We start from the raw sequence: 27,983 nt of genomic DNA, 5'->3' as shown, positions 1-27,983 counted from the left end.
CAGTTTGATATAAAATCGACACAAAGTGTCTATGGCTCTGCGGTCTTTTTGGGTGATGTGTGTGTTTGTTTGTGAACTGTGTTGTTTATCTTTTGTGTGATTTATTCACTGTAAGGTTTAATAACAATCATTATTGATTGATTGATTGATTGATTGATTGATTGATTACATTAAACACAATCAATGATACTTGATTAATACATGTACAGAATAGGCCTCTGTTAGGCATCATGAAAGTGAAATGCTACCGATTGGATCATGTATGTACAACATGAATAATCCTCATAGTATTGCCAAGAAATGTACATTTGGTAATAGCTTCTGTGCTAAATTTGATAACTGATAATCTGCACATTTATTCAGGAAAATAAGACAAGTGTACATTTGGTCATAGCTTCTGTGCTAAATTTGATAACTGATAATCTGCACATTTATTCAGAAAAAAAGGCTCATTTTATTCGTCACTGCGTGTTTCTTTCTTACTAAACGTATGTGTTTTGTATTGTGCAATGCTCGGAGCGATTGTACCATTATACCAGGCTGACACAGTCGATAAAATATCTGGTGACTTACATAAACCTATAATAGGCACCTGCCCAGTTGCTTGCTGCGAGAAAGAATCTTGCATCAGAAAAGGACTTTGACGAATATTCCATGGACGATGACGGACGAATGTTCAACTAAGAGGAAATAAGTATCACAGCAAAAATTTGACCTACAAGGTATCTAAAAGCTGTCGGTCTGCATATGATTAACCCTAGCACGCGAGTGAACCTGTTTGGTGTTGTATCAGGTGATAACCAGTTTGACTAGTTTTGTTGGGCCGTAAAGAATTCGTCCTTATAATAATGATGTAGTTTCCAATTATTGATATAGATTTAAATGCAGTTTAAGGAAGTATTAACTTTACTGCCGATAAACGTTCTAAATCTTACCTGTAAATAGGACGTTAAACAATACAAAACCAAACCGAAAGTAAATCTTGTAGTGGCAAAAGTCTACACGTGAAAATCATATTTTGAGGATTCGATATTGTCTCTTTAGACATATTATTTAGTCTAACAGAAAAATATCAGTAATGACAATACACTTATCAACAGCTTGGACTCGTATTTCTGTGAAACATACTATACAAACAACCACCACCCCTAACAACATATATGTATAGTCGTGTACCCGTTATATATATATAGTGGTCTTTTTTCAAAATGAAGGGCCATCACATAAAATAGTAAAGAATGGCCATCAGACCCTAAGTTTTTTTGTTAATAATTGCTAAACTAAATTCTAGTATTAGATTATCTGTGCCTAGTTTGAAATCTAAAATCAGACGTATCCTTGGGACCAAAATCATAAAGCTCAATTTTATTTTTAATTTAGATATTCTAGAAACAGGGGGCCTGTCTAAAGAAATTAGTGCACATTAAACTACAGTCCGACTGGGACAAGTACAAAGTCTAAGTAACAACTCAATAGTTACAATTTATATTTCAACATTTATGGGATGTTGTTTATTTCATACGCAAAATTTGGTGAACAGCAAAACTCGGCATCAAGGCGTGATTCACTGTGATTGTGTGCCCTATTAAACGAGCAAAACAGCCTAACGCTTATCATTATTGTTTACTTTACGCTCACAGCTCTTAATATTTACAAAAAACAATTAACAGACTGTGTTAGCCTGCTAGGTATGCTGCTAATTTCTCCTTAGGTATATTTTGATGATTGCATTTTTGATGCGACGCATATATACACAGCAAGGTACCAAAGTGAGGTTTTTTTTAGGACATGTTGTTAGAATAATAGTATGTAGTAATAGTAATAATGTGTCATTTTCAGTCTTTGAAGATTTCGAAGAAGAAAGACTTACATGCTGCCTGTAGACTAATAGTAATGATAATAATAAAAGTATTTATTGGATATTTTATTTGATCTGAAACCATTCCTATTTTTTATTCAAATGGAGGTCATCTTTATTTATACAGCCGATGTAAGCCTACAATTTACTCATCACAACATGGACGAGGAAAACGTCAATATTCCTGTCACCACGTGGATCGAACCAAATATAGACGAGGGACGTTCCCGGACAGACACGGTTTTTGTTGCATTTGATGAACAATTGGTGGATGTTAAACAAGACGCCAGTAAGTGTGATTTTTACTGCCGACAAAGCAAGATTCCATCCTTAAAGGGACATTCCTTTGTTTGAATAAAGTTTAGTTCGTCAAAATTAAACTTACTGAAAAAAAATTTTGTTTCTAATTAGTAAAAGTAACTATCTTAACATTAATAACGCAGTTTTTCTCTCAAGATAAACCAAAGTTATTTGGGTATTAAGTCTTAAACATCTTTAATTACCGCAAAGACATACAATATTTGTATACGATACGCCTTTTTTCTGTACATTTTGGCTTCAATTCCATTCCTTGTATGCACAAACACTCATATAATCATCGTTCGGACAAAGATTTCACAAATAAAAATTGTGCATGTTTCTGAAGTGTGAACGAAGGGATGTCCCTTTAATGTAGTGTTTACACAAATCTGTGTCATAAGCACTAGTTGCCGGGACTTTTGCAAGTCTAGGTAAGTTAAAGGTATACATGGACATTTCTATACAGAATTTGTTTTATCAAACAGCATTTGAATACTTCTCCCGATTTTGACATTCATTATTTGACAAATACGTTGTGAACCTATCAATTCATTTTTTTCTTTATGTTGGTACGTATTGCCTTGTTTTATTATGTTGATAGGTATTGTCTTGTTTTATTATGTTAATACTTATTGCCTTGTTTTATTGATGTTAATACTTATTGCCTTGTTTTATTGATGTTAATACTTATTGCCTTGTTTTATTGATGTTAATACTTATTGTCTTGTTTTATTGATGTCAATACTTATTGCCTTGTTTTATTGATGTTAATACTTATTGTCTTGTTTTATTGATGTTAATACTTATTGCCTTCTTTTATTGATGTTAATACTTATTGCCTTGTTTTATTGATGTTAATACTTATTGCCTTGTTTTATTGATGTTAATACTTATTGCCTTGTTTTATTGATGTTAATACTTATTGCCTTCTTTTATTTTCTGCCAGGTATCACAAACTTGGGAAATATGTGGTGGTGGTGGTATAAGGAAATAGTCCTTACTTACACACGAAAACGAACGTCACCGAGTAAAAATGTACAAGCTAGCGGCCCAAAACTGAAGAATGACACGTCTTGGGTAAACGCTGTTTGGAACTATATGGCGAAATACTATAATGCATATCTCAGCAACATCAACACTAAAAAAAGGACTCTTCGATTCTCGGTTCCTACAGAGGAAGACTTCAAAAGACTTACGAGAAAAGCTGCCAGGTTTCCTGATGAGCTACAAAATGAGATGCTTAAAGACACTGGCATTTATTTGGAAGGTTTGGGGCTGCAGACGAAATCAAAAGCAATAATGGAATTTAGCGACAGCGCATACACAGATTCTAATTTGGATACAGATAGTATGACCAATGTAAGATTTGTTTTGAATTATTTGAATTCGAGTTATGTTTATATAAATAATTAACAGTTAATGTTTAAATAATGTTTTGTCAAGATCAGCTATGGTGTGAAAAATTGCCATTTTAATGAATCGTGCTATGTCTGTTACGGTTTGTATTTTTTTTTAAATTCAATAACTGTTAGCTTACGAACGACAAAAGTTCTCTGTAATGCAAATCACAGTTATTGAGTTGAATAGTCTATCATTGAACGTATTAAGTAGATTATGACATCTATAGTGTCACTCCCTGTGGTAATTGATTCCAGTGATGATACTTTATATACAAGTATCAAATCATAGCAATTTTGGGGAAAATGCCTCAAATATTTAATCGGTTCTCAATTTATCTTTTGCATGTATTTAACAAATTGTCTGTTCGAACAGGATCTTCATTGTTAAATATAGGTATTTTAAGCTAGCTGTTCTCAATGTGAACACTGATAATCATATGAAAGTTATTGTCCAATGTTCATTGTATTAAGTGACGGTTTTATTTTTTTACAGGCAACATTTGGGTAAGTATTAAACGTGTTTGATATTGATACATAAAAAGAATTACAACAAACTGTCAAACATATCCAGTATAGCTTAATAAATATATTTGGCCAAACGCGGTGATGGGTTTTTTTTCATCTTTTTTTTTCACATGTATTTATCTTCTGATTTATTTAATTACAGTGGAGATGTACTATACATCTTGAAAGAAATGAAAACCGACTTGAATGATATCAAGCGGTCAATTGCAAGTGTACACAGTGATGGTTTTTTTTTCATCTTTTTTTTTCACATGTATTTATCTTCTGATTTATTTAATTACAGTGGAGATGTACTATACATCTTGAAAGAAATGAAAACCGACTTGAATGATATCAAGCGGTCAATTGCAAGTGTACACAGTGATGTAAAACAAAAATATCAAAGGCGATGTAGTTGGTCACATTGTGTTGACAAGCATGCTCGCAAATTGTCCCCGAATGGGACATGTAAGTCCAGCTTGACCTCGACAGATGAAGAAAACGTTTTACCTATGGATAATTCTTCAATGAGTCCTGATATGCTTAGTGATAAGGACAGTGGTCTGTTCACAGACGACTGTTTTACCAATTCTAATCGGTCTAATCGTTACCCCCTCTACGGATCAGTAAAGAGTCGTATTAATCACAATTGCAAGCCCAGGTTACGGAGATTCTACGTTCAGGAAAAGCCAGGCCTTCAGGACGAACGACACAGCCGTGATACACATAATTTATGTCGACACAGCCGTGATACACATGAGTTATGTCATAGGAAGAAAGAGAGTAGCGTGTTGAGCGATGATGGCTTCTTAGAAAGCACGTTCAGACACCAATGGACTCCAAAAACGAAACGGAAGCCAGATCACAGCAAGAGCAAAACGAAAATCTCGGGGCATTTAGACGATCTACCCAGAGGTTCGTCTTTACAGGAATACAGTAGTCTGTCTTTACAGGATTACGGTATAGGAATGGTACCTCGTGGCAGTGTTAAGGTATTAAAACCACGTCAATTGGTAACAGAAAAGAGACATCGACTAGGAAGAGTGAATTCCACAGAAAATGAAACACAACATTATAGGGTTTTAGAAAGTACAGATAAAGGACGAAATAATGGTATCAGCCGGGATAGGTTCCCCCATCAGATAAGAACACAGTACAAAACACAAATAGACGAACGTCAGGGAAACAATATTATATTTAGTCAAGGTCATCCTCGGCAACACGCAATGGAGATAGACGTCGTTCAGGACGACACTGACATCTCTAGTCAAGGTCATTATCAACAACACACAATAAAGATAGACAAACGCCTGGACAACACTGACATCTCTAGTCAAGGTCATTATCAACAACACACAATGAAGATAGACAAACGCCTGGACAACACTGACATCTCTAATCAAGGTCATTCTCAACAACACACAATGCAGATTAAGGAGAGTCAAAGATACAATGGCATCTCTTGTCAAGGTCATCCTCAACAACACGCAATGCAAATAGGCAAACGTCAGGTTAACGATGGCATCAGTAGTCAAGGTCATCCTCAACAACACACAATGGGGATAGGCAAACGTCAGGACAACACTGACATATCTTGTCAAGGTCAATCTCAACAACAGTTACGAAACACAGAGCACCGCAAAAATTATGAAGACAAATCTCTAGATGACCTACTGCTTCTCGAAAAGACCATATCTGAGATGGAACAACGAGGGGAACTTGACCTGGAGACTGACGGCATCGATAATCCTAATCTTACAGAACTTAAAAGCACAATCCGAAACGACGAAGCTAAGGAAAGGGAAAAGGAAAGAGCAGAAAACGTTAAAACAGAACAACTTCAAACAGTTGCAACTGAAAAGGCAGAAAAGGGTAGAGAACATGGATACAATTCATCAACGAATCGCCATTCAGATGCTGTATCTGAAGGGCGTAGGTCTAAAGGACAAGAACTTACAGGTAAGTCATATATCCATCCATCTTGACCGGATTTACCTCAGATTTGGCCAACAGATTGGCGAATGTCATTTTCCCTAAATTCCGTTATATGCTCATTCGAATGCCAATTTCCATAAATTCTGTTCTGGAAAGTTTCAATTTAATAGCTAACGAGATTGTTGTGGCATTTGCAAAATATTTTCGTACTTTCGTATTTTCGTATTTTGTCCTTTTCTGTGCAAATCTTCAGGTGTTAGTATGTTGATGATGTATTATAAATGCAGTTACCCAAACTGGTATATAGTCTTGGGGTGTTGCGTGTACGTAACAATCAAACTTATACATATGTAAATATAGGTCACTGGAAACTCCTATCCATAGGTTACTAAGTTCCATTAAAACTTGTTCATTATGTGTCATTGTGCTTTGTATAGCTTAGGATCAGACCTATAATTAGCAAGTTGTGTGTTTCTTGTTGATTTAGACGACTGAATTTGTTGAACTTTCAACACTGAAGAGTTCATTAGAGCCAGTAAATGGAAAATAAAAATGGTTATTAAAAGGAACAGTATCAAACTAATTGAATATCTAAAACACAACTCTTGGTACGCTCAATATATTGTAAAATTACAAATGTGTGTTTATAACTGTACATTATGCAGCAAAGCTAGCAGAGAGGATAGTAGCATTCTATTTTTTTCAGTATCATGAATTTCAATTTTATTTCTGAAATATATGAGGTGTGCTGATAAAACTCCCTGGGGGTAAATTGATTAGAACAGATAAATCTTCGAGTTGAACTATACTTGTATTATCTAAAGTAAAAATATTTTTTCAGTTAAGTTATATGTGTATCATCTATATGTAAAAATAAATCTTTGCATTGAACTATACGTCTATTATCTATATATAAAAAATATTTATTTAGTTAAACTATACGTGTATTATCTATATGTAAAAATAAATTTTTGAGTTGAACTATTCGTGTATTATCTAGATGTATTTTTACATTCAGACTTTGCAGAGAATGACGATGACATGGAATACAGTATGGAAACTTCTGACAATGTCAGCACTATGACGTCAGAGGCTACGGGATCGAGTTTCGAATCTGGTGATTATTAAAATTATATTATCGTATATAACGATTTTGTCTTAAAATAACCAGGATGGCGGCTTTAAACGCATTGTCGTATTTAGGACTTTATTGCCAGGGAAATACAACATAATATATAATCTATTTTATCCGTATATCATACGACGACAATTCATCAGAAGATATTTTAAAGTTTTCTATTGATAATTCACGCATAAATAATATATTTATTATATAAATATATATTATATTAAAACGAACCAATTTCGATATGGGATTTGCCACCCGATATTTTCACTGCTACCCGCTGTTTGGGCCGAGATTTGCGGGACGAAATGTACATACCGCGTAGATAAACAAAAACAAAAACATTCACTACATAGCACGCGCTGCGATCACATCGAATCAACTCGCGATGTTATTTTGTTAAACCTTTTAGTTATACTATTTATTTATTTATTTATTTATTTATTTATTTATTCATTTACTTTTACCATCTGAACACCACCTAAGATGTTTTCTGACTAATCATAATAGGCCCTCGGCGAATTAATTATCGGCCGAGGGGAATCGTTTTTACAACATAACGATATTTATTGTTGTTTATACCCACTATATTTGTGTAACTGTTCCATATTCTACGTCTATATGTGATCGTTTGTAATTTACCTGTGTCTTGATAAAGGGGCAGATTGCCTCGAAAATTAGACAATTTACTTGTCTGTACTGTCGTTATAACTACTTGACAATTATACATATATATATTGAACGGAACGGAAACAAAAATAAATGTCACATTTATTCTTCACCCGCACTGTTTTGTCTTTTTAATATAAACATAATATCCCCATATATTAAAGAAAATATATGATAGAGGTAATTTAAATTAATTGCAAATTGCCAATTTGTTCTTCAGGGTACAGCTTCCTACCAAACGTTGATACCAAAGCAATGTTGCAAAGTGTAGGACTGGACACAGACGGGATACTGGTTCGAGTCTTGAATCAGAACAAACAATGTAGGTACCTGAATAAAAACCGTAGTACATTTGTATAAATTTGTTGTATGATAATATTTCTTATACTCTGCTATTTAGGGGGCCGCGGTGGCCGAGTGGTTAAGGTGTCCCGACACTTTATCACTAGCCCTCCACCTCTGGGTTGCGAGTTCGAAACCTACGTGGGGCAGTTGCCAGGTACTGACCGTAGGCCGCTGTTTTTTCTCTGGGTACTCCGGCTTTCCTCCACCACCAAAACCTGGCACGTCCTTAAATGACCCTGGCTGTTAATAGGACGTTAAACAAAAACAAACCAAAAAACAAACTGCTATTTACGTCTTTCCATCATCAATAATAAGCGTTGATCAATTTGTATTGACATCTAGTATTCACCAGGAATTGGCCTGGGTATTTTGATAATATAATTAAATATTAGCTGACTACCGGTTACAAGTACTAATTTGGTACACAGAATATCCTTAGGCTTTCTACACTTACGTATTTAGATCATCTGACCCTACATGTATAACCATCCTGTTTCTTCAGTAGTTGTGCGCCCTGCATTGACTTTTCACATTCCCCACCCATCCCAACCTGTGGGATTCAGCTCACATTTGCCTGAAATGATCTTGAGATGGTGTGTTATGTTTCGACTCGGTCCGAAATTCAGGATGGACGCAATCTTGGAAAAATAACCACAGTGAACTAAGATTTGGTGGAAATGCTAGGGAAAAGAACCCGCCTGTATGTTAAGGCCCGTGCGTATCTTGTTAACTTACATCAATATTACATTTCGAATTAAAAGAGAGTATCGTGGTAACGCTTTATCTATCCATATGAAGTAAATTATTGTTAGTTTTGAGATCTATCCTGGTATTCAACCGATCTCTAGGAAACTTGGCAGGATTTAAAATTATCAGAAGTTTTGTGTTTTCCTGAGTGGCAATGCTATCCGTATTCAAATGCCATTTGCCTTATTTATTTCGATAGTTTAATCTTTTTACCATAAGATTGATAATCATGATACGTTATTTTATTTTCATTTACTGCATATGGCTATGGGTATTTTGACAGAATCATCACTTTTTGTTTTTTTCCCGTGCAGATGCGGGAAAATATTCCTACTGGTGTCTTCCATTGTATGCCTTTAGGGGCCTAGTTTTGAGGCCCTCTAGAGAATCGATTCTCGACACGGTTTTTTTCCGTGTTTCTATTGAGGGAACATTGAAGACACCAAAATAGATATTCTATCCCCATTGCAGAGCAGTTGTGATTTTATATCTTTCCTTTCTGTCCTCAATGCTGACTGCATGCTTTGTTTCCTTCAATAGTATATTTTGCAGTCGTCGTCAAATGACCTGACTTTTGTGAGGATGTTAACCTCTAAACAGCAAAACAAAACAAATACTCTACTTCGTGTGGTGTAATAGGGTCTAGGGGATTTCAATATGATAGTTTGTCTGTTTATGAAGGTATTGAGGACAGCAGTCACGAAGCAAAGGGAAACGGTATCGACACGGTGCTGTTGTTGGATGCATCATCGAGTATTGACGACAAATCATTTGGGCAAATGAAATCAGCATGTTTAAACATTGTTGAATGTAAGTATATATATTTGTTTGAAATATTGTATTTTCGTCACATTAGTCATTGAAAGTGTCACATGGAATTCACTATTGACATGAATGCCCTGCTTCTATTGGCGTTCACTATATTTTACATTACTGTTATATTTTCTCCACCATTGCTGTCATATCCAATTATAAACATCACACAATTTTACGCTGTAGTATTTGAGATATGACTAACAAAGTTGGTGTGATTTTGCAGTCATAGAAACTCTTGCAGCAGAAAAGGGTATTGAGGAAAATGTTGCCCTTGTTGTGTTCGGAGGAAATCCGATGATATTGCAGCATTTGACGATCGACTATAGGAAACTGTACGATAAGATAGGTAAGAATGAGGTAAGGTGCTATTATATTTAAGGTAAGAACTAACGATGTATTTTATTTACAGGTAAACTTAGGTAGTTGTATTACTTCCACTGCAGGGTGATGATACTATTACCGAAGTTTTACATATCTACTCATACATATACAATACGTATTGAGTTGACATTTTCTAACGTTTTACTCTTAGAAAACATTGATCCCGGCGGTTCGTCACCAATGTGCATAGGGACTCTGCTGTGTATGTTGGAATTGCATCTCAGAGGTAAGAGACTCGAAGGATAGCGAAGATCTGGAAAATCAACGTTGATAATAAAATAACCATTATGTAAGGTAATATATAAATTATTGGCCGAGTAATCAATATCAAACTAACACATATCGCCGTTTCGTCCTTCTAGGACTATTCAGTGATATTATTACTTGTTGATATTATCGGGGAGATAGGAAAAATAAAAATGACCCTTAACATTTGTTTAAATAGATAACCAGTATTAACATATCATCTTAAATGTTATATGTTTAGACTAAATAGTTTTAATGATTTTACATGACTCGAATTTTCTTGCAGACATGATTTCACTATCCCTTCCAAAGTATTTTTTTTTTGGGGGGGGGGGGGGGGGGTATAGTTTATTTTTGTACGCATGTGCGAACGTTCGTATGTTCACCTATAGCTATTGTCAGCGCACTGCCGATTTCATTTTAAAACAGATTTCGACCAAACCATCATATACTTGTCGCATATGAGGACAATTTGAATACTCGTGTCAAGATCGAGGACAAAGTAATTGCTTAGCCTCAGAACTTACTGATTACATGATATTTCATTGGAACGAGAGAGGATCTGTATCATTTGCGATGTATTGTTTATCCTGAGTTTTGAATTTGACATCTTGACGCCTCCATGTATAGAGTATTGAATAGTGTAGCTGTTTACCTGATTACAGATGTAATTGTTTATCTGATTACAGGTGTAGTTGTTTACCTGATTACAGGTGTAATTGTTTACCTGATTACAGGTGTAATTGTTTACCTGGTTACAGGTGTAGTTGTTTACCTGATTACAGGTGTAATTGTTTACCTGGTCACAGATGTAATTGTTTACCTGATTACAGGTGGCGCCACGTCTATATCCAAATATCAGATACCCCCACGGGTGATTATGATGACAGATGGACGTCCTACTGATGACAATAGGTTCCGGCAAAAGGAAGTCGAATTCGGAGTGAAATCGCCAACGGTAGTTTTCCTAATTATCAGCATATCCATTTAGGCGACTCAATTTTTAGTACACAATTTAACTGAAACGGATTAGCGCCATGATGACACACGCGTATATGACAATACCGAAACAACATAATTCGGCTGAATGCTTTCAGCGGGAAAATTAGAAAGCTAAATGTGATAAAAATAAGATTACCGCTTAAATATGCTTTTTTCCAGCAAAAAATCTAAGCATTATACTGTTCGAATGGTCATTGATGACATCTTTCCTATTGTTAGGATTCTTCAGTGTTAAACTGATGATCTGAAATAGGGTTTTTCTACTTTTGGCAAATCGCACATGAGTAGTTGTCGATTGATTGACATTTGAGAAATGATTGCAAAGATAGAATTTGATTGAGTAATAATGTATATATCTTGAATAAAAGAAAGAAAGAAACACAATGAGTTAATTTTGTTTTGAAACATGTGAAACCTTGACATTATAACTGTAAATAACGAGTTGTTTATTTCTAGGTTAAAGAAAATGTGCTGCTTGCCATGGACGAAATGAGGCATCATGGATACGAAGGTGGTTTTTGTTCCAGTTGGACAGGCAATCAACAGAGTGTGTATCTGGTCATTTTCCATATTAAAGCTGTATACTTCGTACTAACTGATGTGACGAATATATCCATTCTTAATGGAGTTCATATTGTGAAATGAAGCATCTAATTACATGGTAAAATTTGAAGTAAATAAGAATTGATGACACATTAGCTTGAGAGGTAAACAAGAATTGATGAGACAGAAAGGTAAACAAGAATTGATGACACATTAGAAAAGTAAACGAGAATTGATGACACATTAGAGAGGTAAACAAGAATTGATGACACATTAGAAAAGTAAACGAGAATTGATGACACATTAGAGAGGTAAACAAGAATTGATGACACATTAGAGAGATAAACAAAATTGATGACATATTAAATAGGTAAATAAGAATTGATGACACATTAGAAAGGTAAACGAGAATTGATGACACATTAGAGAGGTAAACAAGAATTGATGACACATTAGAAAGGTAAACAAGAATTGATGACACATTAGAGAGGTGAAACTGAATTGATGACTTAATGGATAGTTAAACCATAATTGTTGACAAACTGCAGAAGTAAAGCAGAATTAATGACACGTTTTATTTGATAATATGACATTAAAGGCACCTGGTAAAATCACAACAGCGGTAATAAGAAATCGTGGTAATTGAGTGTATATCACAATTCTTTGTAATATTGTGCATTCTCACATAGTCGTAGGAATATTTTCCGAATTCCCAATACACAATTGTGAATGATAAATAGTTTATTTTTAGAACCGCTAATGTTGGTGTCATTTTTTCATCATAGTTATTTTCTTCTCTTATATGATTAAGCATTACAATGAATATTAATTTCATACATATATTTAATCTTTCTTTTCAATGAAGGTATTTTTAGCTGACATGGCTGAACGAGCGGATGGCTGCATAGCAGAGATTGAAGACCTCAGCAACGTTAAGAAACACTTTTTATGCCATGTAAGATAAACTATGTAATCATAATAGGACATCTAGTTGTCTGATAATATAAATTGTATTTCAAAGAAATTGGTCGTTTCTAATTTTAAGGCGTGGAGAAATAGAATGGTAATGATTTCAACAAACAATATGTAATAGTAATAATTACAAAAATAGAAATACAGACTCGTGAGAACTTTCTAATGTCGCGTCTATAAAATGCTTATTCGATAAAATTTCTGCTTGGCTAATATCTGATTATTTATGTGCAATAGAACTATACGATAAAATATAATGTCTTTAGCATCTAGATCGTTAATATCATATTTGGAGTTTTACCATTCATTTTTTAGTTTAATGTGATTCTTTATGTGAACGTCCTTTTAATCTGGTATTTTGTGGTCCTAAATGACTCAAATTGACAATGGGCCGTAAAACAATACAATACCTATAAGAATATTCCGCGTAAAAATTAAAGACCTGGTCATTTTCGACAGACTTTATCATGCTGTATGCTGGATATGACAGTTCTCATTTTATATTTACCCCCCTTTTTTAGTACACCATTGCCAAGGTGATCGGCATTTGTAGAGATATTGATTTTGAGGACCTATTCATGAATGTGATGGACAACGAAGCGGCGGCTTTGTTATCAAGTACCTGGTCCGACACCCCATTCACAGAGACAGATGTGGTTTGTCACAATCATTATTCCTTTTGTGGATTTTTTCACACTATAAATCTGCACGCGTCAGTTTCAGAAGACTTAACTGTTATATATCTCGGGAACTGACAGGTCTCGCACAACCAATTCAGCCAATCAGCTGGTGTTTCACCTAAACCAAGTCCTTGAAGAAAATGTGTTTCTTGGGTTTGTAGATATTTCCTGAGTAAATAACACACGCAATGGGTATACGGTCTTGAAATTTCAAAAATCAAAAATATACACTCCTGGTATAAACAGGAAGATGTAGGAATCCAGGTGTAAAAAGGCGTTAATTCCCCAGGTGGGGGTTCCCCTGTGCACTGTTAATATCAGGGTTACTGTCTTCCAAGTACAGGTGTGCTCTTATACGCTATCAAACCTTCCAATAACACCATTTCCTGGTAGAGAAATCTTCGAACTTTAATTTGATAGAAATTTGACATTTGAACTTAAAATGAGCGATTGAGGTGATCGAGTCATTGGTAATAACATATAGTGAAATAATTAGTTGTGTGAGACCTGACACAGCGACAAACACAGAAAATGGCGGAGTCAACATGTGCTTTTTATTACCCATCATTTAATTCGATCTTACATACGTGATACTAATAACTGACTAGTCATGAACATTCTAGGAACGGCAAATAGCACAAGATCTACACTTACTGATTCAAAGCCATATATATACCAATACATTACATTGATTTGAAAAGCTTGACCTCCTAGTTAGAAAATACGATGTTCAGTATATTCAACGATATTACAGCTCATTTAGTAGCTTAAATTTTGATTTGGAACTTATATACTTAATTCTGAAGGTTGAGCAGGTGCTCGTGTAATGAATCATTACACTAACTAAGTATTGTCTTATTTATCAGATAATGATGAAAAGAGAATTTGAGAAATCTGAAGAACTGAAAGACATAGAATATCCACATTTAAATCTACCTCCCATTGGAAGTCGGGTGTCAATTCCAGCTTATTCACAGTCGTCTTACGTCTCCCTGCCTCACTTTGGGACAGTGATCCAACAAAAGTCAACAGGTAGGTAATATAAGCACACTTTTAAGTTAATACCACTTAGGTCTGCGAGTAATTTAATACAATGTAGCCACACTATTAAGTTAAGGAGATCCCGTGTTTCTTGAGCTCAGATCCCATATTTCTTGAGCTCTGGTTATGGGTGTGGTAACGCTGTGATATTGGTATAATGAGATCTCGTGTTTACTGAGCTCTGGTTATGGGTGTGGTAACGCTGTGATATTGGTATAATGAGATCTCGTGTTTACTGAGCTCTGGTTATGGGTGTGGTAACGCTGTGATATTGGTATGAGATCTCGTGACGCTGTGGTATTGGTATAATGAGATCTCGTGTTTCCTGAGCTTTCGTTATGGGTGTGGTAACACTGTGATATTGGTATGAGATCTCGTGACGCTGTGGTATTGGTATAATGTATTTCGTCATACATCATTTAAGAAAGTAATATGTAACGCTGGTTAAGTACTTTGTGATATAAATTATAAAAGAACTATAAAAGTTGAATGGGTAAGTGGAAATGTAATTTGTTAAAAATTTCAGGAACTATTAAAGTGGAATGGGATGCTGGAATGATCACTTTCCTTGACTGGAATAAGGATATGAAGAGGCTAGGAATTCGAACTGTGAAGGAACCTAGACACCTGACACATGGCTCCCTCATTGATGTGGGTGTTGCGGTCACCAAAGGTAAACTGTTGTAACTTGGCCTTTATACTGTAGAGGCACAATTAGGCACAATATGTATATTGATAAAGAGTCTGTTCGTCCGTCTGATTGTAGTAGGTATCAACGACTGTATGCACGCAACTATGCATTTCTATCGGAACAAAACGTTCACACTAATAGCCCGGTGGGGAATCACGTGGTCAGAAGATACGAATTCAAAATGGCGACCGCTAGTGCAGAAAACATAAAATGAGGTAAGATATTATATTAAAAATACTCATTATATAGGTTTTTTTTACTGTAGCGAGCATATGTCATACTATAATCTCGATATATCCATACCCCATGTATGCTGGGACAGTTTGTAGTTATCCGTAACATTCTGACCAAAGTTTCGAATCGAAAGGATTCCACTGACGAATTCGATTCAAAATTTTGGTCAGAATCAATGTTACGGAAAACTACGGACTGTTCCAACATATGAGGTATGGATATGTCTAAATTATAGTATAGCATATGCTCGATATAATGAAAAGCTTATGTAATGAGTATTTTCAGTGTCTTACCACATTTTATGCTTTCTACACTGTTGGCCACCATTTTGAATTCGTATTTTCAGATCACGAGATTCCCTCCGTAAATAGGACAATATCATAATGTACCGATAACATTTTATCCCATATATAATTATGACATGAAGTTTTACTTGTCCCTCATACGGACTAACTTCCTCTGTACTCATGTCCGGTTGTCCAGGAGAAAAGAGCATCTTTCATTCAGCTCTGTGGTGCTTCCTCACAAATGACTTTAGACACAAATTGGTAGAACTCGGCTTTAAGCAGTTGTATAATGACAGACATGACAGGGGATACATACTCCTTTAGAATACATAAATATATGTGTATGTTAATAGATATACACGTCTGTATTGTAAATACATGGAATTACCAGACGTGTATGTCTAGGAGTGATTAGATAAGTGTAACTGGCCATATTGTATTGATATATAGAACTAACCTTTAAAACCAGAAGTCTATCAATGTTATTTGTTTTGTGTAAATATAACACCTGCTTGTATTGTATATTAAGTCGCCATGGTGATGTAAGTATTCACGAAACATAGATTATGATCTCCATGACGTCGTGATCATTGTTTTCAATATATTTTCGGGTTTGTTAATCGAAGTGTTTGGTAATTTTCTTAAGTATTTGATATCAAAATAGACCATTCAGAAAGAATGTGACCATAACCTGCTTTAATTATTACATTTATTTATTACGGTATTTTTGCAACTAAATTTTTAAAATCTGCAAGGTTTTTTTAAACAGACTCCTACAAAAAATATAATTAAGTACAGTATAAGAACTTCAACAGCTTGATCGCTGATTGGCCACAGAAAACTTGATCGCTGATTGGCCACATAAAGCTTGATCACTGATTGGCCACAGAAAGCTTGATCACTGATTGGCAACAGAAAGCTTGATCACTGATTGGCCAACAGAAAAGTCCAAATTGGCACCCCTCCTTTAGCATGCTCTTTGTGGGACTGAATGGATGAAACTTGATGTTTGTATCGGAACATTATATTGTCATTTGACGTTCTATTATAGCTCATAAGGTCACGGGACAGCCTTCAGATACTGTACAAGGACGAGTCTTTCTAACTACAAACAATGGCTATGTGAAGGTAAATATTAACAGAAGATAAGAATTATTATATACAAATTACATATATAATCAAAACATTTAATCATGTAATGTTTTGGGTCTGTGATACATGTAATCCGCACATGTGATGAAATAATATGTGATAGTGAAACCAAACTAGGTGTGTCGTTATGGTTCGGACCCCAGTGTTGCTATGCCGGGCGTAGGTAAAATTGACACGTGTCCATATTATTAATTAATGTAAACTTCCATTAGGAGATTTCAGTAGGTAGTCTGGTCACTTTAAATCATTGCTGGACTTTATCCCTATAAGGGAACAACCAACCAATTGAAAGAATAGATTTTTGAAACATCCCCTGTGTATAGAAAGTTGACCCAAGGATAAAATGTATGGCATCCGATGATTGGCCATTATTTTATGAAGTTAAAAAATAGATATGTAGCCTGATAGGTAACTATCCATAAGAAATGTTGATGTAAATTTCGTCAGTCTGATTGAATTTTTTCCCAAAAGTTCAGGTAATAATAAAAAAACAGGTAAACGTTTAAGATTTTTTGAGAATTTCTACTGCGAAATTCACCCATTTTCAAAATGGCTACCCTGGAGAAAATTTGAGCTGAAGGACCCAATTTTTAGCCCACCATCATCAGATGGTGGGCTATTCAAATCGCCCTGCGTCCGTGGTCCGTGGTCCGTCCGTCCGTCCGTCCGTAAACAATTCTTGTTATCGCTAATCCTCAGAAAGTACTGAAGGGATCTTTCTCAAATTTCATATGTAGGTTCCCCTTGGTGCCTAGTTATGCATATTGCATTTTGGGACCGATCAGAAAAACAATATGGCCGACAGGCAGCCATCTTGGATTTTGACCATTGAAGTTTGTTATTGCTATTTCTGAGAAAGTACTGAAGAGATCTTTCTCAAATTTCAGATGTATGTTCCCCTTGGTGCCTAGTTATGCACATTGCATTTTGGGATCGATCGGAAAACACCATGGCCGACAGGCAGCCATCTTGGATTTTAACCATTGAAGTTTGTTATCGCTATTTCTGAGAAAGTACTAAAGGGATCTTTCTCAAATTTCATATGTAGGTTTCCCTTGGTGCCTAGTTATGCATATTGCATTTTGGAACCGATCGGAAAACAACATGGCCGACAGGCAGCCATCTTGGATTTTGACCGTTGAAGTTTGTTATCGCTATTTCAGAGAAAGTACTGAAGGGATCTTTCTCAAATTTCATATGTAGGTTCCCCTTGGTGCTTAGTTATGCATATCGCATTTTGGGACCGATCGGAAAACAACATGGCCACCAGGCAGCCATCTTGGATTTTGACCATTAAAGTTTGTTATCGCTTTTTCTGAGAAAGTGCTGAAGGGATATTTCTCAAATTTCATATGTGGGTTTCCCTTGGTGCCTAGTTATGCATATTGCATTTTGGGACCGATCGGAAAACAATATGGCCGACAGGCAGCCATCTTGGATTTTGACCATTAAAGTTTGTTATCGCCATTTCTGAGAAAGTACTGAAGGGATCTTTCTCAAATTTCATATGTAGGTTTCCCTTGGTGCCTAGTTATGCACATTGCATTTTGGGATCGATCGGAAAACAATATGGCCGACAGGCAGCCATCTTGGATTTTGACCATTAAAGTTTGTTATCGCTATTTCTGAGAAAGTACTAAAGGGATCTTTCTCAAATTTCATATGTAGGTTTCCCTTGGTGCGTAGTTATGCACATTGCATTTTGGGACCGATCGGAAAACAACATGGCCGCCAGGCAGCCATCTTGGATTTCGAAAATTGAAACTGGTTATCGCTATTTCTAAGAAACTAATCAAGGGATCTTCCTGAAATTTTACAAGTAGGTTCCCCTTCGTGCCTAGTTATGCATATTGCATTTTGAGACCAATCGGAAAACAACATGGCCGACAGGCCGCCATCTTGGATTTTGACAATTGAAGTTTGTTATCGCTATTTCCCAGAAAGTACTGAAGGAATCTTTCTCAAATTCCATATATAGGTTCCCCTTGGTGCCTAAATTTTAAATTTTATATATAGGTTTCCCTTGTTTGAAAAGTACTAGAGGTTTCTTCTGAATTTACACAGATTAGTAAGACTTAGAAGAAGAGAAAAGTAGAGAAAGATCAATCTGACATGGAACCTATGAAGAACATTCAATGGTGGGCGCCAAGATCCCTCTGGGATCTCTTTTTTTTTTAAATGAGACCCTAAACTTTTGTTATAAACCATAATAGTCGTATTGAATTCAAGAATTTGAATGAAATACTCCAAAACGTTAACACTAAAGTCTATGGAAAAAACAATTGGTTGGTTGGTCTCTTTAAGACCGCATGCACGCTTCCATCCAGATATGTAAGAGAGATGTATACAAGTTGATACAGTCGTCATATTTGGAATGAAATATTGTTATTTTCTCCTCGTCAGGTTCGTTGGGATGATGGCACTATTGGTAGACATAAGTATGGAGCCGACGCCACTTTCGACCTACACATCGCGTAAGAGAAGTCACGGATGTTGTCAGTCACCAATATCTCTCTCACTGATAATTCTATTATCAATTGGTTAAAATGGGCATATTTATAATGAAATGTTTACATTATCATATTGTTATCCGTTTACCTTTTTATGATATATTAGCAATTCATAAAATATTGTAAAAAAATATATCTATGACAGTTTGTAATATGTTTTTATTTGTTGATGACATTTACAATATATTATGATGAATTTTGGTTTCAGTCTGGAGTCATATCCTCTAGATTCGTGTAAGTACAAATAATTTGTAAGGCATTGTTTGTATATAAACATACTTAGAACAATGTTAGTTCGCTAAGGATAATTTATGAGAATCTTTTCAGTGTCATATCATTTCCAACTCTGATTTAGTCTATGCACAATGTATTTAGTTTGCTTATTGTTGACTAAAGTCTAATATCACATTCTAATAATGACTGGCGTGGCTGCCTTGTTTGTTATATTTGGTAATGCTGCATATTGAGCAGCAATTGTCGCCTAAATTTATCTTGGTTGCGGCCGATTCTAGTTTTCATTTCTTTGCTTCTGGATGTCACCATATTTGGTCCCGGGCACCATCGAGGTGTTTTTAGGGAGATCAACTGTATTGTTCTATTATTAGAAATTTTGTAAAAGTACTGTACACGTTTTGTCGTACAGTCAGTTAATTCACAGCGGTTAATGATATGGTTTATCACCAACACAGATGTATGGCAGTATAAAGAGGACAATGGGAGCTGGGTGACTTATCCGACAGGGGATTTATCGAGAATTGAAAACGCAGTCATCAAACGTAATAAAACAGTCATTACCAATTCCGGAAGGTAAATATTGTCAAACGTACCAACATTTATTACAATTTCGGGACGGTAAATATTCTCGAACGCAATCAAAGTTATTACAAATTCGGGACAGTAAATATTCTCGAATGTAATCAAAGTTATTACAAATTCGGTACGGTAAATATTCTCGAATGTAATCAAAGTTATCACAAATTCGGGACGGTCAATATTCTCAGACGTTACAAATTCGGGACGGTAAAAATTCTCAAACGTAATAAAGCAGTTATTACAATTTCGGGACGGTAAATATTCTCAAATGTAATCAAAGTTATTACAAATTCGGTGCGGTAAATATTCTCGAATGTAATCAAAGTTATCACAAATTCGGGACGGTCAATATTCTCAGACGTAATAAATTCGGGACGGTAAATATTCTCGAATATAATAAAAGTTATTACAAATTCGGGACGGTAAATTTTCTCGAACGGACCAACAGTTATTACAAATTCGGGAACGTAAATATTCTCGAACGTAATCAAAGTTTTTACAAATTCGGGACGGTAAATATTCTCGAACGTAATCAAAGTTATTACAAATTCGCGACTGTAAATATTCTCGAACGTTATCAAACTTATTACAAATTCGCGACGGTAAATATTCTCAAACGTACTAATAGTCATTACCAATTCCGGAAAGCAAGTAATCGTTTTTATACTTAATTTTAAGCTTGAAAGAAAATCATAGAAAAAAGTTTGTACAAAACAACACGTTTATGTGAAATGAAAAAAATCAATGTCATTATATACATGTAAAACTAAGAAAGCATCTTAACAAATGTATTTTATCTGTCGTATTAATACATCACAGCATATCTGAACTCAGAATTCTGGAGTATTATACCTATATTTTCTGGTAAATATGTCTTCTATCTTCTTTGTAGAATTATATTTAACAAGATGACGGAAACCCTTACACGTGGTGAACAGAAGAGACAACGAGACGTGAGACGCATTATTGTAGCGGAGATGATTGAGTGAGACCGCAAGAGAGAGAGAGAGAGAGAGAGAGAGAGAGAGAGAGAGAGATGCGTCATAGGTTATGGTATCAATATCTGTGTATTTTTGTTTCCACTCGTCAGTTGACTCTTTCCTTCATGAATTCATTCATATAAAGCACTGATCATAAGCACTAGAGTAAAAATATCTACATCACAAGTCATAGTATTCAATTAATAAAATATACCGATTTTGTATCTTACCTTAATTCAATGTCTAAGCACCATCTACTTCATGTCTTCTCGGTGGTAATTTAGAATACAATCCATTGATATTGTTACTAAGATCTTTCGACATATGGTATCGTGTAATTCAACATCTAATAGATAATTGTTTTTTATGCTTACACTGTGCGTACGTTACGCTTCCGTGGTGTTAATACGCGGAACAACCTATATTTCTGTATTCATATAAGTACATAGATATTTTCTATTTCTGTCCCGTTATTTAACACTGTATAATAGGGACTCATAACTCGGTCAAATTACTCCTCGTCTTAGTATTATTTGTATTGTATGAGTTAATCTTGTGGTGTGTATGGCAATAGCTGATGTCATTGCATGCTTGCTCTGATCGTTTGTGATAATCACAATACTGCGTGATTTCAGCATACAAAGCGTGTAACAAGGTGTATTTCACAATACTGTATAATTATATTGTATGACGTCTTGCTATGGGGTCTACTCAACTTTGTGCGCTATGTCTCAGTTATACTATCTATAACAATAATGTATAACGTATGGTGTAATGTTTTTAAAACTCATTATCATAATGGTGTATGACAGCGTAGTAAAAAATGGTATCACTGTACACAAATATGCACACCGCGAACAGTTTAGAAGCATGACTAAGTGAAAATTTCAACGTGCGAAAATACCCGCTTTTACAGTATGTGTTGATCTATGATGATGTAGTTGAGGATTGTAGTGATGTCTATTGTATCTACTCTATCATTGTCAATATCACTGTAGATAACTTTAATAGTACCGATATATCACTGTGTTTTACTATGGTACTTTATGGTATGTTATGCATGCCAATATCATATGATGTGTCTGTCCATGTACGTGTCATTATGTCAGGTGTGATCTTGAGTCTGGATGTATTTTCTTTTCTTTTAATGTTGTTTGAGATGAATTTTTATCGTTCTTTATTTCTGTAGCTCTTCATACTTGAAGGAAATAATAGACACCCGTTCCTGATGTAATTAAACGTATGCATACATCCAAAGATAGCAGGATATTGATAATTATGTAAGATACAATTGTAATTGGATGAGAAAAGGGAGAGAAAGAGAGTGAAAGTGGGAGAGATAATTGTAATAGAATGGTATCAAAATGTCGCTGAAATACCAACGACGCACTGTGTATATTAATTAAATATAAAAGTATATCGATAATTTACTAATTTACTAGTATTACACTAGCAGTATTTAGGGACGAATCGTCTTTGAACTCTTCGATATACTTTCACGTGCGGGGGAATTCAAAATATCTCATCCGTTGGTCGCATAGCGTTCTAGTGTTGAACATGATACAGTCACGCTAGTATCCGCCCTCGGCCCACGTTTGCCGAAGGGTTCATTGTTGTTTCTCCAGTTACAAAAACATTATTCTTATTGTATTTTATTGTATTTCCAGTACTTCTTATATATATTATGTGATTGTATTTGTATTTTTTGTGTTTTGATAAAGGGGCGGATTGCCTCGAAAATTTAACAAGCCTCATTGTCCACACTGTTTGAATTACTTCTTTGCCCCATATAATCATTACAAGTAATTCGTATCCTCCATACATTTATGTGAGGATCCAGTGTTATCTGGATTATACTGTTTATATTACTTCTTTGACCCAGATATATATATATATTCTCATTCAGCATTTAACTGTACCTTAATGTTTAAAGACGCCTCAAACTGGCCTGTGTTTCTTTAATACAACCCTAAAAAGCAATACGGTGTAAAAAGGACAGAACACGTTATGATTCCTTTACGTTTTAATGATGAACTGAAACATCCATGCAATGATATTAAGGTATTAAATACGTGGAGACTAGAGTTAATCATCAGTATGGATAATTGAGCATTTATATAATACCTGTCTTCATTTATATAATACCTGTCAACATTTATATAAAACCTGTCAGTATTTATATAATACCTGTCAGCATTTATATAATACCTGTCAACATTTATATAAAACCTGTTAGTATTTATATAATACCTGTCAGCATTTATATAATACCTGTTAGTATTTATATAATACCTGTAAGCATTTATATAATACCTGTCAGTATTTATATAATACCTGTCAGCATTTATATAAAACCTGTCAGTATTTATATAATACCTGTCAGTATTTATATAAAATCTGTCAGCATTTATATAATACCTGTCAGCATTTATATAATACCTGTCAACATTTATATAAAACCTGTCAACACGGAGAAAACAGTCTAGGAACATATTCCAAATGGTAAATTTTATATAAATATTATCATTTTCTGTCGAAATGGATTAAAAGGCAGGTGTAGTTATAATGATTTTATAATAGCTAGGCCACACTTTCCAACTCTCTATTTCCGCCCTACATTTAGTTATAATTTATAATAACTAGGTCATACTTTCCAACTTTATGTATTTAGGGTGGATACTCTTCAATTTCCCGCCCTACATTTAGTTATAATAATTTATAATAACTAGGTCATACCTTCCAGCCCTATGTATTTAGGATGGATACTCTTCAATGTCCCGCCCTACACGTAGTTATAATAATTTATAATAACTAGGTCATACCTTCCAGCCCTATGTATTTAGGATGGATACTCTTCAATGTCCCGCCCTACACGTAGTTATAATAATTTATAATAACTAGGTCATACCTTCCAGCCCTATGTATTTAGGGTGGATACTCTTCAATTTCCCGCCCTACGTTTAGTTATAATAATTTATAATAACTAGGTCATACCTTCCAGCCCTATGTATTTAGGATGGATACTCTTCAATGTCCCGCCCTACACGTAGTTATAATAATTTATAATAACTAGGTCATACCTTCCAGCCCTATGTATTTAGGATGGATACTCTTCAATTTCCCGCCCTACATTTAGTTATAATAATTTATAATAACTAGGTCATACCTTCCAGCCCTATGTATTTAGGATGGATACTCTTCAATTTCCCGCCCTACACGTAGTTATAATAATTTATAATAACTAGGTCATACCTTCCAGCCCTATGTATTTAGGATGGATACTCTTCAATTTCCCGCCCTACATTTAGTTATAATAATTTATAATAACTAGGTCATACCTTCCAGCCCTATGTATTTAGGGTGGAAACTCTTCAATTTCCCGCCCTACATTTAGTTATAATAATTTATAATAACTAGGTCATACTTTCCAACTCTCTCTATTCAGGATGGATACTCCCTTATTCTCTGTCCTACATTCAGACAACAATTATAAGTAAAACTTAATTGTTTATTATTTTTCAAAAATTTAATTACTGTATAAGAAAGTTCAGCTTAAAATAAGTGCCTGTAGTTTTAAAGTGGAAGAGGTCACAAAAGTACTTTTCTTGAATTTAAAAATTGAACAAGCTTTCTTCCCGATGAAATTACTCTTTCTTCCCGATGAAATTACTGGTTGACAGGCATTCTAGTGTTAATAATTAATGCTTCGTAATTAATAATTCATTGCAGTAAAAGTGCACTATTCATAAACATTTCTAGATACAAAATATTTAAATCCAAATGCTTAGATATATGCCATCTTACATACTGTGGTATATGTAAGAGTTGTCTCCCTCAACACAAATTGACAATTTATGAACATGCATCTTAAACCAAATACATAAGGACCTTGTTGGTGAAATCCATGTTCCATTGTATGACTTAAGATACAACTCAAGGAAAGAAAATCCAGCAATCTTTCCAAGTGTTCTTCCTGCAGTCTCCATGGCAACAGAACATACTTAAGTGAGATAACACTGATCACTTACAATCAAATTGCCCTATGTATTTCAAGGTTAAGCGAGACATGAGATATTAAAGCGATGTTTGAGATAAATGAATGATTAGCATACAATATACTATACTTCAGTAATTGTCACAATAAAATGTCTCATGTTCTAGCATAACATTGGCTAAATACCTTAATTTGAATATCCACACAAAATGGAATACATAACTTGTAAACACGTACGGCATGGTTATAACATCACTTTGTTTAAAAAAAACACTCTGTTTCTCGTTCCGTTATGTTTCAATTATTCTACACATCCAGGAGACACTTCACAGTATGTTTTTGTCTCCCGTAAATAAGTGTTCAATATTGGGCTACCAGAGATATATCTTTTCAGACAAATAGTTACTGTTATTGTACATATATTAGCAGTAATCTTATTTTGGCGTTTTTTCCTGTTGGAAACCTGTTAAATTATGGTTGTGCTAATTGAAATTTCTGTACATTGTCTCCTATGGCGAGCACTATATGTGTCTTAATTCATCATTGTGCGAAATCATTAAATATTCTGTTATCCGCTAAATTTTGAGTACGCTAAAATATGTACATTACAGTATTTGCTGGAAGTCAGGAGTCAAATGAAAGACCTGTATATTTTGTTCGGGTTATCAATGGGATGGAATATTTCTAAAGATGTACAAATAGTTTATACTTTAATATATAATTTTAACTTTATATAAAAGATTTTGAACTGCCCAAACCAGATAAGTAATATTGGGTATGTCTGTATCAAAGGTTAATAACCCGAGTCATATCATACCCTAAGGTGTTCTGAACTCTAATTTCCATATCAGCTATAGTTGGCTAGCAGATACTTAAAGTTTTTGCCTAAAGTTATAAAGACTATCCTGTCGAAAAAAAGGGAACCAAGTCCACTTTTGTTTCTGTCCATCAATATTCCGCAGAAATAAATGTAAGAATTTGGTAGTTTTCTGCAGTATCAGTTGTTACAAACTGATAATTTTCCAAAACTGATGAAATTTCATCACGAAAGCTCTGAAGGTAAATTGCTTCTGGCAAAATAGTCTTTTACAAAGAACATGGTACATACACAAAAATGATTCACATAAGTATACATTTCATATAATGATACAATAAATACTTATTCAATGTATATCTTAGTAATGGGTACAATATCTTCAATAAACCAGGCATATGATACAATAAATAGAAATGTCATAATAATATATTATTCTTGAAATGAAATGCTCATATATTGCGAAGCTTTCCATTGGATAAAGCTGACAGGTATATCACAAACTCTCAGCGGATTTGCTGAGAGAGATAAACAATGTTAAAGGCAAAAGCACTCGGTCTCCCATACCATATATAAATGCTAAGTTCTAACTCCAAATGCTGAATATCAATATAATCGTGAAATACATTTCACACAATCAGTAAGCAGGCTTTTCATTGACAAATCCTTCAAATGAATCATAACAAAGGTAAGTACCCTGTACAAATTTCTTTTCTTTAAAACAACTTTCTGCAGAGTCGTTTTTAGTGATCCCGATCACAGCGTTTAGGCCAGAGATGTTCATTACTGATTCGAGACCTTGTGGACCTCATCTACTTTCTGGCTGGCCAGGACAAAGACTTTCAACTTCTAACGTAACAAATGCCTAAAATGTTACATTTTAAAATAAATGAACCATCTGGTCCACATAAACAAAAAGTTCAATTTTTTCAAATGCAATACTTTTGCAATGATAAATTACTGATTTCCATAACAATATAACATGCATTCTTAGGTTATAATTCAAACCAAACAATTTGAAAATAATCAAAAATATGTAATGACATTTAGAAACTTCAGAGATATTAAAAAAATGTGGAACCTCGGCCCAGAGGGCCTGTATCGCACACCTGGATATTTCAGTAACTATGGCAAAACACTCTACATTTCTGCAGAAGAATGATTTCAAAGAATTTGCTATGGATTCCTATTGAGCTTCATGTCTTTGGTTTGAAAGATATTTTACATCAATTTGGACAAAGTTCCCGTTATACCTTCAGGATAAGAAGGATTTTTGATTTTGCGTATATTTTCCCTTGTGGGCCCACAACCACTGGAAGGGCAGGCACACCATTTATACAAAATTCATTCCCTTTCACCCTAAAATGCTCCAGATCAAATTTAGTCAAAATCCACAGGTCATTAATCACTAGTTACGATTTTCAGGAACAGTTGATGGATGACAGACGTTGCCTCATACCATAACATCACCTGCTCTTCAGGCAGGATGAGCTAAAAATCGTCAAACATTTCATATTGTTATCAAATTAAAACATAGTATATCATTGTAGATTTCGTTCTAATGTCATGTCTCCAACAATGATCCCATTATCGTGAATCTTGCGCCATATACAGTGCTAATATATGCCAAGCAATGCCTATGTTCACTTCAGATCTAATTAAATATCACAAATGGCGATGAAAGGCAATGGAGTTAAAGCATGCAGTTAAGTCATGAATACACTGTTAACATGCAAATATAAAGTACATTAATTCTGTACATCCAGAATTTTACAATATTTTAAAAACATTTCTATATTTTGTTTTCATTTTTCATTACGACAAAATCAGCGAGAATTTTTTTTTACTAATATTTAATACATGAAATATTTTTTCTATTATTTGTATTTGTGTCATGATATAGACTGGGAACATAAATATTTCATTAATCTGAACGTAGCTGT

The 27,983-nt window shown here is 34.6% G+C and overlaps 2 protein-coding genes across 5 annotated transcripts; both read left to right on the top strand.

The window, feature by feature from the left end:
* The first annotated feature begins 584 nt into the window (after positions 1 to 584).
* On the top strand, positions 585 to 4,389 carry LOC117334824. Its single transcript, XM_033894641.1, has 6 exons — positions 585 to 694; positions 1,986 to 2,147; positions 3,105 to 3,517; positions 4,052 to 4,062; positions 4,226 to 4,308; positions 4,367 to 4,389. The coding sequence occupies exons 2-6, from the start codon at positions 2,018 to 2,020 to the stop codon at positions 4,387 to 4,389; spliced, it is 660 nt and encodes a 219-aa protein (XP_033750532.1). The 5' UTR covers positions 585 to 694; positions 1,986 to 2,017.
* On the top strand, positions 4,372 to 22,975 carry LOC117334405. 4 transcript variants are annotated; one of them, XM_033894005.1, is made up of 12 exons: positions 10,081 to 10,307; positions 11,161 to 11,285; positions 11,786 to 11,876; positions 12,738 to 12,827; positions 13,366 to 13,500; positions 14,391 to 14,556; positions 15,092 to 15,238; positions 16,829 to 16,905; positions 19,333 to 19,403; positions 19,648 to 19,673; positions 20,129 to 20,246; positions 21,145 to 22,975. In XM_033894005.1, exons 3-12 carry the CDS (start codon positions 11,829 to 11,831, stop codon positions 21,239 to 21,241), a joined length of 975 nt encoding a protein of 324 aa, XP_033749896.1. In that variant the 5' UTR covers positions 10,081 to 10,307; positions 11,161 to 11,285; positions 11,786 to 11,828; the 3' UTR covers positions 21,242 to 22,975. The 4 variants fall into 4 exon arrangements, with proteins under 4 accessions (XP_033749894.1, XP_033749893.1, XP_033749895.1 ...); XM_033894003.1 differs by lacking the exons at positions 14,391 to 14,556; positions 15,092 to 15,238; positions 16,829 to 16,905; ... (2 more) ...; positions 20,129 to 20,246; positions 21,145 to 22,975 and adding exons at positions 4,372 to 5,400; positions 5,467 to 6,021; positions 7,016 to 7,114; ... (1 more) ...; positions 9,566 to 9,694; positions 9,924 to 10,046 and having other exon boundaries at positions 10,233 to 10,307; positions 13,366 to 13,480; XM_033894002.1 differs by lacking the exons at positions 14,391 to 14,556; positions 15,092 to 15,238; positions 16,829 to 16,905; ... (2 more) ...; positions 20,129 to 20,246; positions 21,145 to 22,975 and adding exons at positions 4,372 to 6,021; positions 7,016 to 7,114; positions 8,013 to 8,114; positions 9,566 to 9,694; positions 9,924 to 10,046 and having other exon boundaries at positions 10,233 to 10,307; positions 13,366 to 13,480.
* Positions 22,976 to 27,983: the final 5,008 nt, after the last annotated feature.

Source organism: Pecten maximus, chromosome 9, assembly GCF_902652985.1.
Source record: "Pecten maximus chromosome 9, xPecMax1.1, whole genome shotgun sequence".
In the NCBI taxonomy this organism is placed as follows: domain Eukaryota; kingdom Metazoa; phylum Mollusca; class Bivalvia; order Pectinida; family Pectinidae; genus Pecten; species Pecten maximus.
This window is presented reverse-complemented; position numbering and strand designations above follow the sequence as displayed.